The sequence below is a fragment of the Miniopterus natalensis genome, chromosome 4, assembly GCF_054644295.1.
Source record: "Miniopterus natalensis isolate mMinNat1 chromosome 4, mMinNat1.hap1, whole genome shotgun sequence".
NCBI classification, from domain to species: Eukaryota; Metazoa; Chordata; class Mammalia; order Chiroptera; family Miniopteridae; genus Miniopterus; species Miniopterus natalensis.
Genome location: NC_142084.1, coordinates 18,488,721 through 18,508,359, shown reverse-complemented (window position 1 = coordinate 18,508,359; position 19,639 = coordinate 18,488,721). Strand labels below are relative to the sequence as shown.

Sequence of the window (19,639 nt, the reverse complement as noted above, 5' to 3'; positions counted from 1 at the left end):
TTTCAGATGGTGATAAATGTTATGAAAAAAATATAGTCAAGTTATGGGATAGAAAAGAGACTTAATGGGGAACTATGGCTACGGTGGTCAGAGGAGACCTCTAGGACACAGAGACATCTGAGCTGTAAACTGCAAGAGGAGCAGCCACCATATGAGACGCCCGAGTATGGGCACTGCAGACACCAGGAAACAGACAAGAATGCAGAGTGACAGTGACCACGCTCAGAGGAAGCACAGGGTACTTGGCGAGCACACGGAAAGGACATCTGATCCAGTCCACAGTCTCACCCAGCCCGGCTGGCCTTCAGTCAGCAGCGATTCATAGAGCACTGCTCATACCTAGTTCAGGGGAGGTGCTGTGAGATACTGCAGGCCAGAAGGTCAGCCATGGGTTTCAAGGAATTCGGTTTCAGAAGTAAAGCATGGGAAATAGTTGGGCAAGGCTATTTGGCATGCTCGGGGAAGAGGAACTCCCTGGAAAGTTGGCAGAGATGCTGAAAATGAATGACCGATAGCGAATATTCCTGTCTTACTCTCCCCCACCCCCGGCCCCACTATCACCTCTCCCACACTCCTCTAAAGGCTAGAGGAGGCCCATGACCCCTGCCTCCCTCTAAGGAAGGGCTAGGGAAGGACAAGATGTGGGCCAACCAGTAGAGCACGAGGCCAGCCATCAAGAGGCCACGTTCCACTCATTCTCTGTATAACCTTGGACAAGTCTCTTCCCTTCTTTCCGCTTCAGTGTCCCCCATCTGCAAAATGAGAGATTGGAAGGCCCGGGGATGAACCCAAAAGTTTATTTTTCACAAGCTCCCCACATGATTATGATGCATGCCAAAGTTTGAAAACTAATGGACTACAGGATTCTACCTCTTTGCCTCATGGGGGACAAGGGGCTGCATGCCCAACTAACCTGGCTGAGACTACGGCTCCATCAAGTCCTCCATGGTGCAAAGCACAGTATCTGGCACACAGAAGCTCCTCATGGTGTCACAGCCTTCTCTTTCCTCCCTCCCTTCATGCCACCACCCTCAATATTCTCCCAGGAGGAGGCTACAGCCTCGTAACTGTGGGTTATTGTTTCCCGTTACCATACCTGTGAACATTGCACAGAAGTAGGGGCTGCAGGCTGCCAGGACCACACGGTGGGCTTCTATCTCAACATCTTCTGCCACAATCATCACGTCACACAACAGCTGCTTACTGTAAAACACCAGTGAGGGGACAAGATGGGTCACAGCACCAACACCCTCCCCAGTCATACAAGGTTATTTTTTCCTCCACCCAGACTCCACACCATCACCATATAAGGCCATCATAGAGACCTGCCCTATCTTGAGTTAAGCAGTGGAATGGGCTCATCGACTTTTCCAAGACCCCGACAAGCCTGACATTCCTGCTTTCCTAAGGTACACAGAGTGATCCAACTAGTCTGCGGCTGCAAATTCAGAGTTCCTTCGCTTGTCTTCCCCTCTCTGCTCCCCACTTCATCAGCTCTGACTGAGACAGGAGTACAGCAGCTTAGGGAGCAGCGGGAAAAGCCTGGGGCTGCCAGTCAAGTGACTGAATGAATGCCAAGGGGCATAAGCATGCCACCGAGGTATGCCACCGGCGAGAACAAGTATTAACAATTCCCCAAGAGACCCTCTGCCTATGCAATACTGTTAAGAGGCCAGTGAGATCTGGAGGACTCACATATTTCTTCTCCCACCCAGATTCAACACTATCACCAAGAAGACTCTGCCTGCATGCTATGTTCCCTAAGGACACTGCACAAACGCTAATCATTGCACTCATTAAGAATACTGTAACTACCTTTTTACTTGTCACTCCCACTACACTGGGGACTCTGAAAGGGACTTGTCTTAGCTGTTCTTATATCCTAGACACCTGGCTGCATGCCTAGCCCACAGTAGGCCTTAAATTTTTACTAAATAATTGAATGAATTTTGAAATGGGATCAATCCACACTCATAGGTAGAATAGATATTTGGCTACTTTGGAGACTGAAAGGGTGCTGCAAGGCCCTGTCAACCCAAGAATTTTTTCGCTACCAGCCTTCCAGTTTCTCATCATGCCTGTTATTAATATAATGGTTAACATTAATGGAGTTATGTGCCAGGCACTGCTCTGAGCACTTTTTTGCATGTATTACTTTATTTAATCCTCTCTACAGCCTTATGAGGTAGGGCTATTGTTAGGTCCCACATTACAAAAAAGAAAATTGAGGCCCAGAGAAGGTAAGTAACTTTCCCAAAGTCACACAGAAAGAGAGCAGTAGAGACAGGATTTGAATGCAGGCAGCTGAGCCCCAGAACCCGTGCTCCTAATTTCTATGGTATCTTGTCACCACTAGTCCCTCCTTTAGACTGAAGCACTATAGGTGGGAAGGAAGACAGGCAGGACAAACACATTTCAACTGTAATCCGTTGGTAGTAGTTAATTAGAACACTATAGTGGAATGGGAAGTCTGAGGTCATGACTGGGTTCCATGTAAGAGTGATGAATGTAATGAATCTCCCATGGTTGATAAATAGAAGAGAAAGTACATATTTGCCATCCCTGGTGTATCATAGTAAACCATTGCCAGGTACTAAGACATTATTCCAGGTTCACTTTTCAGAGAAATAGAATCATAAAGCCTGAAAAGGATGGAGGTGCAAATCGCTCAGAGATTATCTGGTTATGAAGCTTGAGAAGCCTGAGTCTTGAATCCAGACACAGTACCACACTGCCTCATGACTGGGTGACACTTGTATGGAAAAAGACAGAAAACAGGTTAACTCAAACAGGGGAAAGTGGTCAGGGAGGTTTAACATATGGAATAAAGTATCAATGAGGGGGCTTCTGGGAAGGGTGACACCTCTGAGCACCAAGAGGCAAAACCTGGGGGCTGGGACCTCACCCTGCAGTAGCCAGCAGACCCTATACACAAACTTTAAGCCAGCTCAACTGGAAACATAACATGACCTTAACTGGCTATGAGAACAGAGACAAGTGACCTCACCACAGTTTTCTCATCTTTCTTAGCTACCTTGGAACATACATCATGGGGGCCAAATGAGTGTGCAGATGTCACCTGAGAACAGATTGGTGGGGTTTTTTTGTTTGTTTTGTTTTTGTTTTGTGTTGTGTTGTGTGTTTTTTGTTAATCCTCATCTGAGGATACTTTTTCCATTGCTTTTCAGGGAGGGAGAATGAGAGAGAGAGAAACATCAATGTGAGAGAGACACATTGATTGGTTACCTCCAGCATGCGCCAACCAGGGGGCGGGGAGTGAACCTGCAACCCAGGTACATGCCCTTGACTGGGAATCAATCCCTTGGCCCTTCGGTCTGTGGGCCGCTGCTCTAATCACTGAGCCAAACTGGCCAGGGCATTTAGTTGTACTTTTGATGTGGTTGCGGGAGGATGTGAGTACCACATTTACCTACACCACCATCTTGAACAAAGTCTGTGCAGTCAACTGATTTTTTATAAGGGTGCCAAGACCATTCAACTGGGAAAAAATAGTCTTTTCAACAAATAGTGCTAGGACAACTGGATATCTACAGGCAAAAGAATGAAGTTGGACCCCTACCTCACACCACATATAACAATTAATTCATAATGAATCAAAGATCTAAATTTAAGAGCTAAAACTACAAAACTCTTAGAAGAAAACATAGGGGTAAATATTCATGACTTTAGGTAAGACAGTGGTTTGTTAGATATGACACCAAGCGCACACACAAAAAAACAACAAATAAATTAGACATCCAAATTTACAACTTTTCTGCATCAAGGGACACAATTAAGACATCAGGAAAGTAAAAAGACAACCCACAGAATGAGAGAAAATTTTTCAACTCATATATCTGATAAGAGGCTTGTATATAAAATAGAGAAAGAACTTGAACACTATAACTCAATAATAAGTAGACATATAATACAATTTTTAAATGGGCAATGGATCTAAAGAGATATTTCTCCAAATAAGATACAGAAATTCCAACGATCACATGAAAACGTACTCAACAACATTTGTCATCAGAGAAATGCAAATCAAAACCACAACGAGATACTGCCTCACACATACTAGGATCCCTATAATCAAAACACACACAAAATAACAAGTGTTGGTCAGGATATGGAGAAATTGGAACTTCCATACACCACTGGTAAAAATGTAAAATGGTGCAGCTGCTTTGGAAACCAGTCTGACAGTTCCTCAAAAGGTTATACATAGAATTATAGGATCCTGAAATCCCATTCCTGGGTACACACCCAAGAAAAATGAAAACATACATCCACACAAAAACTTATACATGAACTTTCATAGCAGCATTATCTGTAACAGCCAAAAGTCAAATGTGGTCTATCCATACAATCAACTCTTAGCAATAAAAAGGACTGAAATACTAAGATATGCAACATGACAAACCTTGAAAACATTATGCTAAGTGAAAGAAGCCGGTCACCATAAACCACATATTGTATGATTCCAAAACAGGCAAATGTATAGAGGCTAAAAGCAGATCAGTGATGGCCTAAGGCTAGGGGAGGGGGGAGGGGGAATAGGAAAAACGGGGTTATTGTTAAAGTATACAGGGTTTGAGGGGGTGATGAGAATGTTCTAAAGTTGTTAGTTGCATGACTGTGAATATACTAAAAGCCATTAAATTGTACACTTTAAATGCGTGAATGGATGGCATATAAATTATATCTTGATAAAGCTGGTACCAAAAAAGAAAAAGAAATCAGTGTGCTAAGATGGTTATCGCAGGCTCTAAAGGCAGAGAGGCAGACCATCAAAAAAAGAAAAATATGAGGACAGGGAGCTGTTTGCAATGGTGAAAAGAGAGGTTAGAACTGTCAAGATGACCTAGAAAAGACTCTCTCCTTTTCAGATCTGGTCAGGATGTGCTATTCCAAACAGGACTGTATCCCCTCTAGCTGGCTGGATGGTCGGGACTCAAAGAGCCATTAGTGCTCTGCTGGCCCAGAAGCGGCTGCTGGTCCAAGCAGCGCAGAGCTCTGAACTGCAACAGGAGGAGGGAGGCTGGGTGGTTACTATGCCAACAGCCCATTCTCCACTATGGAAGTAAAAAGAATCGGAAACTCATGAATTGGATGACTCATAAATGGCAAAAACCATGTGTGCTTAAACTAAAATAGCTTAAAATTGAGGGAGGGAGATGTGGAAACAATGCAAGAAACAAGCCTAGACCTCTGGAATATCACGTAACGTTTTATTATCTTAATCTCTGTAGGGCGAGATGCTTTACCCAGGTTTTCACCAAAATAAAGTAGGCCTCTCTCCAAGTCCCATTAAACTCGCACAGATCAATAAAGTCTATTCAGACCCTTCTCTCAGCCTCACCCATTCCACTCTGGTTTTTAAAATGAGCTGTTTAAATACCTTAGAATTTGATGTAACCTTTGACCACCACAGAATGCAAGCTCTGATGAGGGCAAGACCGATTCACTTATCTACGGCCATCCTCCTGTAACTGAGCACAGTGCTCAGCAAATCACTGTCATCATAATAGCTAACGCTTAAAGAATGTTCACTGTGTGCCGGGGCCTCCTAACAATATCTAAGGAATAAGTAGTATTATTATTATTATTCTACATGCTGTTGAAATTGGCAATTCTACTTCCAGGAATTAATTCAACATTAATAATTATGAGTGTGCACAAGTATTTAACAGTAATATGTGTGCTATCACTGTTCCAAGCACTTTACTTATTAATCTTCTTCACAAGCCAGCTAGACTGGAACTATTATTAGCCTCATTTTATGGTTGGCAAAAGTGAGGTCAGGGAAATTAATTAACTTGTCCAGGGTCACACAGCCAATAAGTGCCGGAGCCAAGATTTGAAACCAGGCTGCCTGGCTCCAGAGTCTGTGCTTGTGACCACTATGCTATACTGCCACAAACACAACCACGGCAGGTGTTATTTTCATGTGGGATTGGAAAACCTAGACATCCAACACCAAGAAACTGTTTTTAAAAAAATAAACCAAAGAGAGAATATCATTTATCCACTTAAATATCATTGTAAAACAGTTAGTGACACAGAAAAACTTGTTCAATATAATGGCATGAGAAAAAATCTAGTTGAGACATGTGAAGAAGAAAAAAGATATTCTCCAAAGTGTTAACAATCGTTACCACTGTGTATTAAAATTATAGATGACTTTTTGTTCACCTGTATTTTCTAAATGTTCTATAATAAATATATTTCTTTTACCAGAAATATTTAAAAATTTAAAGAAAAATGAAAGAGAAATCCATACCTAAACCTGAACTGAAAAAAAAAAAAAAAAGAAAGAACAAAATCGTGGTGGCTAATTTTATGTGTCTACCTAACTGAGCTAAGGGATACCCCCAGGGCTGGTCAGACAATATTCCTGGGCACGTCTGTGAGGGTTCCTCCAGACCAGACTATCATTTGAACAGGGAGACTGAGAGGAGAAGATGGCCTCGGCCAATGCAGGTGGGCAGCCCCCAACCCACAGGGGGCTGGACTAGAACAAAGGGCGGAGGGTCCTCCCTTCCTAAGCTGGACGGTCCACCTTCCCCTAAGAAGAGCCCCTGGTTCTCAGGCCTTCGGGCTGCAGGGCTCACACCAGTGCCTCTTGTTTCTTAGGCCTTTGGACTCGGGACTGATGTATACTATTGGTTTTCCTGGTTCTCCAGCTTGCAGACAACAGATTGTGGAAATTCTAGGCCTCCAAAACCATATGAGCCAATTCCTATAATAAATCTCTTCACATATGTATCTATATGAGGTTCTGTTTTTCTGGAAAACCCTGAATAATACAAAGATTATTCACTTAAATGTCGGCAAAATACTAGTGTTCTCCAAAACAAACTTCACAAAACAGTCGGTCTACACGTAGTAACAACCAAAGAGGGTTCTGTAGTCAAATACGCGTGGGAAACCCTTGCTTAGACAGGTCTGTTGCAGGACTTCTCAGAGCCTATAGGCGTTAGGAACCTCAGAATGGGGCACAGCAGTTTTGAATCATTTTTCAACCTCACTTGGGTCCCCAGCTCTTTTTTCCCCGCAGAGCATCCTGAAATGCTCCTCAGAACACACTGGCAAATGCTAATTTTTATACAAAAGAGAAGCAGCAGGATTGTTGGAGCAGGTTAAAGCTAAGTAGATGCTCTTGGGGAAAGATGCAAAAACATGGTAACTTGCAAAAGAAGCAATAAGAACATAGTAGGAAGACCTTCTTTTTTAAGTTATTTAAGAAAAAGAAAAAACGCTAGCAATGGAGTGGGGAGGAGGATTCTATGTGCCTCTCTATTCCCTGAGCTTTCTTTCAGCAGTTACTAAGGTTGCCTATGCCTGACAAAATAAGGTCTGATGAGAGGCCTGGAGTCTTTTTTCCCCCTCAGTTTTACTGAGATACAGTTGACATGTAGCACTGTATAAGTTTAAGATATACAATGTAATGATTTCATATACATATATATTGTAAAATGATCACCACAGTTGGGTTAGTTAACACATCTATACCTCACATAGTTACCACTTATTTTTTGTGGTGAGAACACTTAAGATCTACTCTCTAAGCAACTTTCAAGCATACAATAAATACACTATTGCTAATTATAGTCACCATGTTGTACATTAGATCCCCAGAACTTGTGCATCTTATCACTGAAAGTTTGTACCTGTTTACCAACATCTCTCCATTTCCCCCACCCCAAGACCCTGACAAATACCAATCTACTTACTCTCTCGGAGTTCAGCTTGTTTAGATTCCACATACAAGCCAGATCATACAGTATTTGTCTTTCTCTGTCTGACTTATTTCACTTAGCATAATGCCCTCAAGGTTCACCCATGTTGTTGCAAATGGCAGAATTTCCATCTCTTTTTTCTTCAGATATAGACCCAGGAGTGCCATACTGTTTTCATTAGTAGCTATACCAAGTTACATTCCTAACAACAGTGCACAAGGCTTCCCTTTCTCTGCATCCTTGCCAGTATTTTATCTCCTCTAGTCTTTTTGATAATAGCCATTCTAACAGGTATAAGGTGATACCTCGTGGTTTTGATTTGCATTTCTCTGATGATTAGTGATGTTGAGCCCCTTTTCATGTCTCTGTTGGCCATCTGGATATCTTCTTTGGAAAAATGTCTATTCAGGTCCTTTGCCTAGTTTGTAATCAGATTATTTAGTTTTTTGCTAATGAGTTGAATGAGTTCCTTATATATTTTGGATATTAATAAAATATATAATTTGCCAATATTTTCTTCCATTCTGGTTTGCCTTTTCATTTTGCTGATGGTTTCATTTGCTATGTAGAAGCTTTTCAGTTTGACGTAGTCCCACCTGTTTATTTTTGCTTTTGTTGCTTGTGCTTTTGGTGACAAAAAGTCAGTGCCAAAACAGTGACAAGGAGCTTTTCCCGTTTTCTTCTAGGAACTTTATGGTTTCAGGTCTTAATATTTAAGTCTTTAATCCATTTTGAGTTAATTTTTGTGCACTGGGTTCAATTTCATTCTTTTTCATGTGGCTGTCCAGTTTTCCTAACAACATTTATTGAAGAGATTATCCTTTACCCATAAAATATTTTTGGTTCCTTTGTCAAAAATTAGTTGATCACATATACATGGGTTTACTTCTGGGCTCTCAATTCCATTCCATTGGTCTATGTGTCTCTACCATATTGTTCTGATTACTGCAGCACTGTAATATAGTTTAAAATCAGGAAATGTGATGTCTCCAGCATTGCTCTTCTTTTACAAGATTGCTTTGGCTATTAAGGGTCTTTTGTGGTTCCATACAAATTTTAGGATTGTTTTTTCTATTTCTGTGAAAAATGCCATTGGAGTTTCAATAGGGATTACATTGAATCTATGGATGACTTTAGGTAGTGTAGACATTTTAACAATACTAATTCTTCCAGTCCACAAACAGAATATCTTTCCATTTATGTGTGTCTTCCTCGATCTCTTTCATTAATGTCTTATTGTTTTCAGTATACAGATCACTCACCTCCTTAAATTTATTCCTATATATTTTATTGTTTTTTGTGCTATTGTAAATAGGATTATTTTCTTTATTTCTTTCTTAGACAGTCTGTTGTTAGGGGATAGAAATGCAACTGACTTTTGTATGTTAATTTTGTATCCTGCAACTTTACGAAATTTGTTTGTTAGTCCTAAAACCTTTTTTGTGGAGTCTTTAGGGTTTTCTATATTCAGACATGTCATCTGGAAACAGACAATTTTACTTCTTCATTTTGATGTGGATGCCTTTTATTTCTTTTTCTTGCCTAATTGTTCTGGCTAGGACTTCTAGTACTATGTTCAATAGGATGGTAAGAGTGGGTACCCTTGTCTTGTTCCTGACCTCAAAGGAAAAGCTTTCAACTACTGAGTATGTTAGCTGTGTCATATATGGCTTTTATACTATTAAGGAATGTTCCTTCTATACTCGATTTGTTGGGATTTTTATCATGAAAGGATGCTGAAGCACTTTTTCTGCATCTACTGAGAGGATCATGATTTTTCAATTAATTTGGTTTATCACATTTACTGATTTACATATCTTGAACCATCCTTGCATCCTAAGGATACATCCCTCTTGATCATGGTATATGATCTTTTTAACGTGCTGTTGAATTCAGTTTACTAGTATTTTGTTGAGAATTTTTATATCATTATTCATCAGGGATATTGACATGTAGTTTTATTTTCTTGTACTGTCCTTATGGTATCAGGATAATTCTGGTCTTGTTAAAATTAATTTGAGAGTGTTCCCTCCTCTACAAGTCTTTGGAAAAGTTTGAGAAGAATTGGCATTAATTCTTCTTTGTTATTGGGTGTGTTTTTTTAATTCTCACCCGGGGATATTTTTTCCATTGCTTTTCAGAGAAATAGAAACATCGAAGTGAAAGAGACACATCGATTGGTTGCCTCCTGCACACACCCTGGACCAGGGCCGGGGATTGAGCCTGCAACCGAGGTACATACCCTTGACCAGAATCGAACCTGAGACCCTTCAATCCTCGGGCCTATGCTCTAACCACTGGGCTGAACCAGCTAGGGCTGCATAAATTCTTCTTTGAATGTTTGGTAGACTGCACCAGTGAAATCATCTGGTCATGGGCTTTTCTTTGTTGGGAGATTTTTGGTTACTAATTCAATCTCCTTAATCATTATTAGTCTATTCAGATTTTTCTATTTCTTTTTGATTCAGTCTTAGAAGGTTGTATGTTTCAAGAATTTATCCATTTCTTCTAGGTTATCCAATTTGTTGGCACATAATCATTCATCATGGTCTCTTATGATCAAGTGTATTTTTGTGGTTTCAGTTGTAACGTCTCTTCTGTCATTTATGTTGAGTCCTATATTTTTGGTTAGTCTAGCTGGGTTTGAGAATTTTGTCTATCTTTTTTAAAAAACCAACTCTTAGTTTTATTGATTGTTTTTCTACTGTCTTTCTCATCTCTATTTCATTTATCTCTACTTTAATCTTTATTATTTCCTTTTTTCTGCTAACTCTAGGCTTAGTTTTTTCTTTTTTCTAATTCCATGAGATGTAAAGTTAGGTTGTTTATTTGGAAACCTGGAGTCTTAAATTAGACAAAGGGCACAAGCCATATTCAAGGGAGCTACATGAAGAACTTCGATAGAATCTAGGGAACACACACAAATTCTTTAGTGACAAGAGAACCATACCCACTGCCTAAGACAAATATGGACAGAGCTTCCAGGAAAGTTGGCAGAAGGCCTAACAAAACTGAGCTGTAGGGCATAAGACAAATTTAATTTAACTCGGTTTTTATGCCAAAGACTGGGCCCTGCAAAAAGGAGAAATAAGGAAGCAAATATAGAATCAGATAGAACTTTTTTAAAAAAGTAGTTCAACCCCTTACTCAACAAACACACTCTCAGTTATATATGCTTTTGCTCATGCCATTTTCTCTGTTGGAAGACTTTTCCCTACACACCTTTCATTCTTTAACTCTTAACTTGTCCTTCAAAATTTACCTCAAGCATCATCCCCTTTTAGGAAGTGTTCTCCAAAGCTGCAATTTGATCCTTGCTTCCAAAGCACCCTTTAATAAACAAATCATTATTGCACACCTACCACGTGGCAGGGACCTGATGCATTCTTCCTTCATAAAACACCTATTTTCACTACAGACTATAATTTTCATTGGCCTATTTACATTTTTTACTTTTTATCCCCACTCACCCCTCCCAGAACCTAGCCACTGCCTTAGTTCCTGTGAAGTACTAGGCGCTAGAGATCAAAATGATTCAGAAGTTGCCTCTGCCCTCAGAAAACTCATGAGCTACAGAGAAAAGAGGAGATAAACAATTATAGCTCACAACAGGATGAAGTTTACAATAATTAGCATCATGGGCAAAAGAAGCTTCTGAGCTCTCTAGAAAGGAAGAGATTGTGTGCACAAGCTTTGTACAGAAAAACATGTTCAGTGTCCTGAGCCTGTCTTGCAACAAGCTCATCAAACGTGCACACTGGCCTTGCAAATAGCCTCACACTCATCACCATTTAGATCAGAGAGGATGAGTGTATTTGCATTTCATTTATTTCTTCAGAGAGTTAAATTGCATTTTAGAAGCTAGGTATATTTCCAGTCATGTAGCTATCTTAACAAGCTAAGTTCAGACCAAGGAATGAGAGGGAGGCCAAAAGAAAATGCATGGCATCCACAATCTTTCATCTGCAATTGCGTGTAGGTGTTGTCATCATTCTATTATTGGACTTCAAGCAGCTGGTTCAGTTGGAAATCAAGTTCATGAGCAAAGCTTCTGTAACCATAAAGGATTTTCCTCCTGTGATTAAGCACTAAAATGATAGGTGTTAAATACAAAGGAAAGAGAGATTTCTGAAAGACATCTGTCTCAATCAGAGTTTGAAAGAGGAAGCCAAGTGCCTGTCTGAGGGCGGGTGGGGAAGAGTCAGAATTCACTAGGAGGTGGTGGTCCTGACTTACTAGAACCTGATGACGCTCACCCAGCAAGTTCCTTCCAAAAGGGCACAGGCAAAATAGGAAAAGTACCTCCGCAGTTCATTCATAACCTTGAACGCCTTCCCCATGTGGGCAGGGTTGACAGTGATAGTCCTCTGGCTCTTCTCATCAGCCCCAGCCTGTATCGGGGGCTGGGAGCTCAGCTTGGCGCTGTGAACAGGAAGGGAGTGGGAGGGGAAAGAGAGGATCACATGTTGGTAAACCCATTCACCCAACTGCCACAAGTCCATGCATTTGCCCACCCACCAGGGGCATCTCCATCAGCTTGTCGTCTTAACCACAGACCCAGCAGGGAAAGAATGCACTGGGTAAGGCATTTCCGCAGGATCCTCCAATGCAAAGTTCATTCCTCTGGGGGAAGACAGGTCCTAGCTCAGCTTCTTCCACCAAGCACTTCTGTGGCTTGGGTTGTGGGCATCTTTACCCTCCATCTCTCCATCCCTTACAGGGGCAGGGTGTGAGGGGAGACTAAGCACTATACCACTCAGTTCACAGGGATGTTTGTTCATTCAACAGACAGCTAATGGAGACTCCTGTGTGTCAGACACTGTATTTAAATTTAAGGGAAACAATAAACAAGGCACAGACCCTGCTCTCACAAAACTTTGAGTTCAGTGTAGGAGAAAGCCAAGTAAACGTTCAACCGTTGTATCTTAAGTATTATGATTTGGTAAGATTTACAGAAACACAAAGGATGGGCAACTGTCCCAATGTTGGCACGTTAAGGGAAAGCTTCCTAGGAGCTGAGGAAGGCCTATATTAACCAGGTACAGAGGGAGATGGAGCGTGTTCTGGCAGAGGGAGCAGCACGCACGAGACCTGGAGACAGAGTCAAGTGTGCTCAACGTGCTGACGTTCAGTAAAACTAGAGGAGACTATTAAGAGAAAAGGCTAGAAGACTGAAGACACCTGTGTCATATAAGCAAAGCTAAGGAGTTTGGATTTCATTCTGAAACCATGAGAAGCAATCAAAGGGTTTTAAGCAGAGAAGCGGGGTGGAAAGCAGGTGAATACAGCTGTGCTTCAGAGAGATCGCACTGGCTCTGGTACAGAGAGCAGTGACACCAGAGTGAAAGCTTTGGGGAAACCAAAATCCAATACAAAGGCAAGGGGCTGTAATTTGTTATGAAAAGAAAGGCTGTCTATGTGAGCTAAATGAGCAGGTGGTGACTAGCGAGAGTCACTCATAACCTCAAAGCCCTCTGTACCAAAGAGAAAACACTCAAATCCTTGGGGGATCCCACCCAGAATCCCAACTACTCCGAAGCAACACATCTAAACTTAATGAGGGGTGAGAAGGAATCAAAAGAATGAGCAAAGAAAGGACTTTCTCCCCAGACCGATGAAACTACTCAGCTCCACGGTCAAGTTTGGAACCTTGGAGTTACCTCTGTTTGGACAAGGCTAAGCTTTGCTTTGCTCGTAAGAAAACAGAGCCTTCTCCACTTGTGTAGATCTGGGGACCTGCAGGTCACTCCAACCCTAAGACAATAAGAGTAATTTCCCTTGCCTTTCCCTTTCCGTCCATTCTACTACCTAGCTATGCAAACTGGCTTGAGAAAGTGGATACTGTGGTTAAGAGAATGTTCCAGAGACCTGAGGGTCTTCTAGATCTCACACTGGGATTCTGTAACACTCACATGCAATCCAGCTTGCCAGACCCACAGCTCATCTGCCCATGACAGACTCTTCCTTTGGCTCCCTTCCCCACCTTCAGTTCAGCATGTAAATGTAAGCCACAGACATCTGAACTGTGGGACTGTTTGGCTTCTGAATGCAAAGGAGTTAGCACAGGACAATAAATATAGAGATGCACAAAGGCAGATGATTAGTCATGTGTTTAAGGAGATAAAGAAAATCTCCAAACTGAAAGTGTGATCAGGAAGAGGGAGTGCCCAGTAAAGATGAAAAACTTCATGTAAGAAATCCCACAAGCATAATTTCTTTTATAGCTAGGGTCCTTCCCTACCCCAAGGCCAGAAAGACGTTTTTTTATTTTCTACTAACATTTTTGCTTTAGATATTTAATCCCTTATATTAGCTGATGTTGATTTTTGTGTCATAATGTAAAAGAGAATTTTTCCCATAAGTTCCACTTATTGAATACTTATTTTCCCCACTCACCTGTCATTGTCATAAAACATTAGGTCACATATCAAAGTTCCAAATATACAGGGATCTATTTCTGGACACTGTAAACCTATTAGTTGGTCAGTTTATCTGCCTCTGTACCAGTAACACATTATTTCTTTAGCTTCATTATAAGGCCTGATATCTGATAGAGCAAGTCCCCAATCCTATCATTATGTTTCAGATGTGCTTTGATCATTCCAGTCTCTTTACTCTTTCATACAAATTTTAGTATCAGTTTATCAAGTTCCATGATGGGATTTTGATAGAAACTGCATTGAATTTATAGATCAATTTGAATAGAACTGACATCTTCCTGATATTGTGTCTTCCAACCCATGAACATGAAATATCTATCCATTTATTTAGGTCCTCTTTAATGTCACTCAAACTTTAACATTTTTCTGCATGAGGACCTTATGCATATATGATTAAATTTATCCTTAAGTACTTTATGATTGTTGTTGCTATTTTATAATGGAAATGATGTCTTTTAAAATTTTATTTTCTGTTTATTATGGTTTATAAAATGCAACTGATTTTTGCAAACTGATCTTATATCCAGCCACCTTACCAAATGTTCCTATTATTTCTATTTGTCTGAAGATTTAATTAGGTGTTCTATATAAACAATCACATTACCTGCACATAATGCAAGAGGTTTTTTTCCTCTTTTCCAATTCTTAAGACTCTAGTTTCTTTTTAAAAGAAATTCTGCACTGGCTAGGATGGCCACACAATGTTGAACACAAAGTGTGCTAATGAATGTTCTTGTCATTTTCCTGATTTTAAAGATGTTTCTAATGTTTCCCTACTGTGTATTTTTACTGTAGGATTTTTATAGATGCCTTCTTAATCAAATTAAGAAAAGTCCCTTGTATATTACTGTTCTCTAATCATAAAATTTTACTGAATTTTATCAAATGTTTCTGTAAATCTAATAAGATGATCATATGGGTTTTTCCCTTTATTCTTTTATTTATTTTTATTTTTATTTTTTTAAATACATCTTTATTGACTTCAGAGAGAGGAAAGGAGAGGGGGAGAGAGAGGTAGAAACATCAATGATGAGAGAGTCATTGATGGAGCCCGCAACCTGGGAATGTACCCTGACCGGGAATCGAACCCTGATCGCCGGGATCCTAGGTTGACGCTCAACCACTGAGCCACGCCCGGCCGGGCTTCCTTTATTCTTTTAATGTGGTAAATGATACTAATATATTTTCTAATACTAAACCATACTTGCATTACTGGGATAAATCTAAAAACTATGAAACACTACACAAATATTCATTATAAATGTTGTCTTCAAATTGTAGAGAGACTTAAAGGCCAGGAAGAGAAAATATAATTTGGTATTGATCAGGGAACCACTGAAGGTTTTTAACAGGGAACTAATAAGATGATAGCTCATAAAAGTCCAGTGGACAAATGTTATTAGTTCTATTTCACATACATGGAGTAGGTGTAGACCAAATAGAGCTATTTTGGAAACAGTGGCAATCTCCAGTGTGACTAGTGGCCAAGAAGGCTTGCTATTCCTTGCGTTGCTCTTTAAACTTTCCAGCCTTCCAGAATGGCCCAATAACGGTATATCCCTGTTAAAATAATGTTGTGTTTACCAAAAGGTCTCAAACACAGATCGCCTGTTATTGGAGAATTAAAATTCAACAAAATGCAATTCACACTGAAGCCTCCCTAAAAGAACAACTTGATGACCACAAGGCTGGCTAGGGAAAGGACATCTGGTTTCCCCGTTCTATCCAAAGCCCTTTCCACCCCTGATGCAAAGGCAAGGCTTGACGTCAGAAGGAACCCGAGTCTCTATCATCCTTGCTCTGCTTGGCTGTGAAGGCACAGGAAGTGTGGAGTGGAATCTCTTGTTTCAGAAAAACACAAGCTTCTTGGCAACTCATTGGCCTTCCAAGTAGCAGGAAGTTAAGAAAAAAGAGGATCTGAGGGCTCAGAGAAGTAAAGAATCTTGGACAAGGTCACAGAGAATAAGTGGCAAATATGGGGCCTGAGCTCAGATGTCCTTCACTTGAATCAGCCCAAGCTATTTGCACCATAGCCTACATCCCCCAGCAATATAGTACATACACCTACGCACACACACAGGCATATACATGCCTCAGCCTAGGATCATGTGCTCAGACAGAGTTGCTAAATCCTACCATTCCCTATACCTTTTTCCCTCCATTCATACCAGATCTTAATTAATTAATCCCCAACAGATAGCCCAATCCCACTTTCTCACGGCCCAATCCCCAGCATGCTCAGTTCCTGATACCAGACAAGGCTGGTGGAGTCCCCTCCCCATCTCTGAAACACAAACCATACTGATATATATTCCCCTCTCTTGCCCAAGTTCAAGGTGTAAAACCACACTTTTCACCCTACCCAGACCCAGCCAAAATCACACACACACACACACACACATACATACACACACTTCTCTAGGCAGAACCAGCCACAAGATGTTTTCTGCTAAAAAGTGTTTATCAGTATATGCCCTTCCCCTAAGCACAAAGTGGTTGATTTCTCCAAGAGCAAAGAACTGGCTCCAGTTTCACCCCACCTTTAACCCTCAGCCACTGAGGTGATTCAGTCTTCAGGGTTTCATGATCTGGCAAGAGGTATGAAGCCTATCAAATTTTCTCCATAGTAAGTGTTAATCTATATGTGGCCGTCCCACCAGATCTGAAGCTCTGGCTACAGAACAATGGAACCTTCGTCTGTGCTCAGATGTCCAGAGTTGCAGTAACATTCAAGCTGAGCCATAATAAAAATTCAAATGGGTCACCAATAATAGATGTGGTGAGAAAGTTTGGGCCAGCCACAATCCTTGTTCTTTCCTATAGAATTATACAGAAATAATTATTGAAGCAATTTCCCTTTCAGCAAATTCCCATTAAGAATCAGAACACCTCAAACTAGTCAATTTTGTCAAACCACCACATATCTGGCCCAAAAGTTTAACTAATTTCACACACTGTCCTGTTATTATTAAACATACTTATACGAACCACCACTGGTGCCATATTGAACCCAGTGCAATGAATTCCTCTAGCCCAGCAGGTAAAAATGCCAACAACCCCTTCAACAGCCCACAGAAAGAATCCCGGCAGTTGGCTCAGACGTAATTCACACTTTCACTGATGCCATTCAAGAAGTCATACATATGAGATAATCAAGACCCATAACCATAATAATAATGAACATAACTGCCCCTCCTTCCTGGGCTCTCTGCCTCTCTTTCCTTGGCCTAGGCCATTACGGTGGCCTCTCACCCGCTGTTCTCCATTCCAGATGCTCTACCTCCAAATGCTTCCTGTGCACCATTGACAAACTGATCCTTCTAAAAGGCCACTCTGATCACATCTTTCCCATTCTCAGGGCCCATCCGTCTCTTCCGGGACCATGAGGGTTATAAGCTGGAGGCTCAGTCATAGCCCTCTGCTTCCACTTATTCTACATATTGGCTGTCCATGTAAGATGTCCTTTCAAAGGACTCTGTAGCTAGAAAACGGAAAAATTATCAGCCTACAGGATAAAGACATGATTCTTGCCTAGTATCCAAGGCCTGGATTGGCCTCCTTGGCCTGGGCTGAATATAAATGCTGGCCTTTCCTCTCACTTATTTAAGTATTTACTGAGTACCTATTATGTATTGAGCAGATGAACTATCGACTACAGAGATTCCCCCTCCTTTCCTGTATCATACTCCAAATACCAGTTCTTCTAAAACCAGTTAACTTTGCCTCCTCTGAACATTTAGTCCTAAGTGATCTCTGCTTTTCCTAAATTCTTACAGTATTTCTGGCCTATAACTCAAGTGGCACATAGAATACTGTCCTGTGTTTACCTTTTCATGGTGCCTATCTAACCACCCACCCATCCCCCTCATACTAGGTTTGACATTGCTGGTGGGCAAAGGCCATGTATTGGAGGACTCTGTATGGCCTAGCCTGACGAGCACCAAGCCATGCCCACAGTGGGTCCTCATTACATATTTGTCATCAGTGAACTCTGACCTGAAAACCTTTCAATTGTCCTTACAAGTGATAGTAGAGCAGAGTAGAACAGTCTGCCCCAACCCATCTCCAACCATACTGAACCGTAAAAATGTAAAAAAAAAAAGTAGGGTTGGCCTTCAGAGTTAAACTATAAATAAATACACATAAAATATTAATTATAGAGTTTACAAATAAAAATAGATAAGCTCTAAATATTAGGGCCTCTTCTCATGGCACATCACCTCCCATAGCTTTTTCTCCTGCCCTCCCCCAGATCCACATATCCAATGTCTTAACTCGCGCACTTAGATTTTGCACAGTAACTCATAGTCAGCATATCCAAAACTGATGCTCCCCACCCTCCTTCAAGCCTACTGTTCTTTCTGTATTCTCTCTCTCACACACCCCTCACATACAGCCAGTCCTATCAAACCTCTGTCCTTCAATATCTTTCCACTCCATTCCCTTCTCATAGTCACTGTTAGCACCTCAGTCCAAGCCATCATGATCTTGTCTTACTGCAGTAACCTCCTCTCAGACTCCAGAGTGATCGTCATAGAACGTCACTGTGAGCATGGCATGTTCTAAATAAAATCTCTCGCTGGCTCCTGACTGCATTCAGAATAAATCTCAGAGACCTAGCCTGGCCCTTCATAATCCCACCACTGCCCTGAAGACTTCTTGTCAATGTTGTACCAAAATACTTGCAGCTGCCCAAATACACCAGGCTGGTTTGCCTTACCCCCACCCATTCTCCCCAATGTCTAGCTAATTCCTATCAGCCCTTCAAGCCTCTTGCTGGGAGTCTTCCTATCATCCTCTGCTACCCCTAGATTAGTTTCCCTTCCTATGTGTTCCCATGGTACTCTGTGCCCTCCTTCTGTATAATAATGTAATTACCTCTTACTTCTCTGTCTCCCCCACACAGTGTGTGCTGGTAAATGTTTAACAGTTGGTTTCAAGACAGGGAGCTTTGATTTTTAACATTTGCCAATGTCCATGCTGTAAATACTCCCACCACAGCTTATTTCAAGTTACCAATGCGATATCACTGAATATATGGAGCTGGGAAGAAATGTGCAGCAGCCATATAGTATTTCCTAAATGTACATCGCCATATAGTATTTCCTCTATACAGACAGACATAATCGAGGAGATACAGACCATAGTAAAATGATTAGGAAGTGATGATTTTTGAGTATTTGTTACACTTGTTTTTAATATAATTAAGTTACGTAATTTAATTTTTAATAATGGCTTTATTTAAAAACTGACTCACAAAATTCCTAAAAATTTAATAAGTAGTTCTTACAAATGGGTGACTGTTGGCTCCAGCACAACACTGCTGATCCTAGACTTTAAACTCTATGGGAAACGGGACGGTGTCTTATTTCCCTCTCTATTCTTAGCCTCTGGCACACAACAGGTGCTCAAAAAATTATTATTGAGCAAATGAAGGGATGAGTAAGTAAATGAAGC

At 41.0% G+C, this 19,639-nt stretch overlaps 1 protein-coding gene across 1 annotated transcript in view; it reads right to left on the bottom strand.

The window, feature by feature from the left end:
* KLHL3 (kelch like family member 3) overlaps nt 1-19,639 on the bottom strand; it is a 99,617-nt gene that overhangs the window by 72,542 nt on the left and 7,436 nt on the right. Inside the window, exons 2-3 of the mRNA XM_087815892.1 lie at nt 12,045-12,164; nt 1,097-1,203 (exon numbers count right to left, since the gene is read on the bottom strand). Of these exons, the coding sequence (XP_087672018.1) occupies nt 1,097-1,203; nt 12,045-12,164 (227 nt within the window). The remainder of the gene's footprint in view (nt 1-1,096; nt 1,204-12,044; nt 12,165-19,639) is intronic.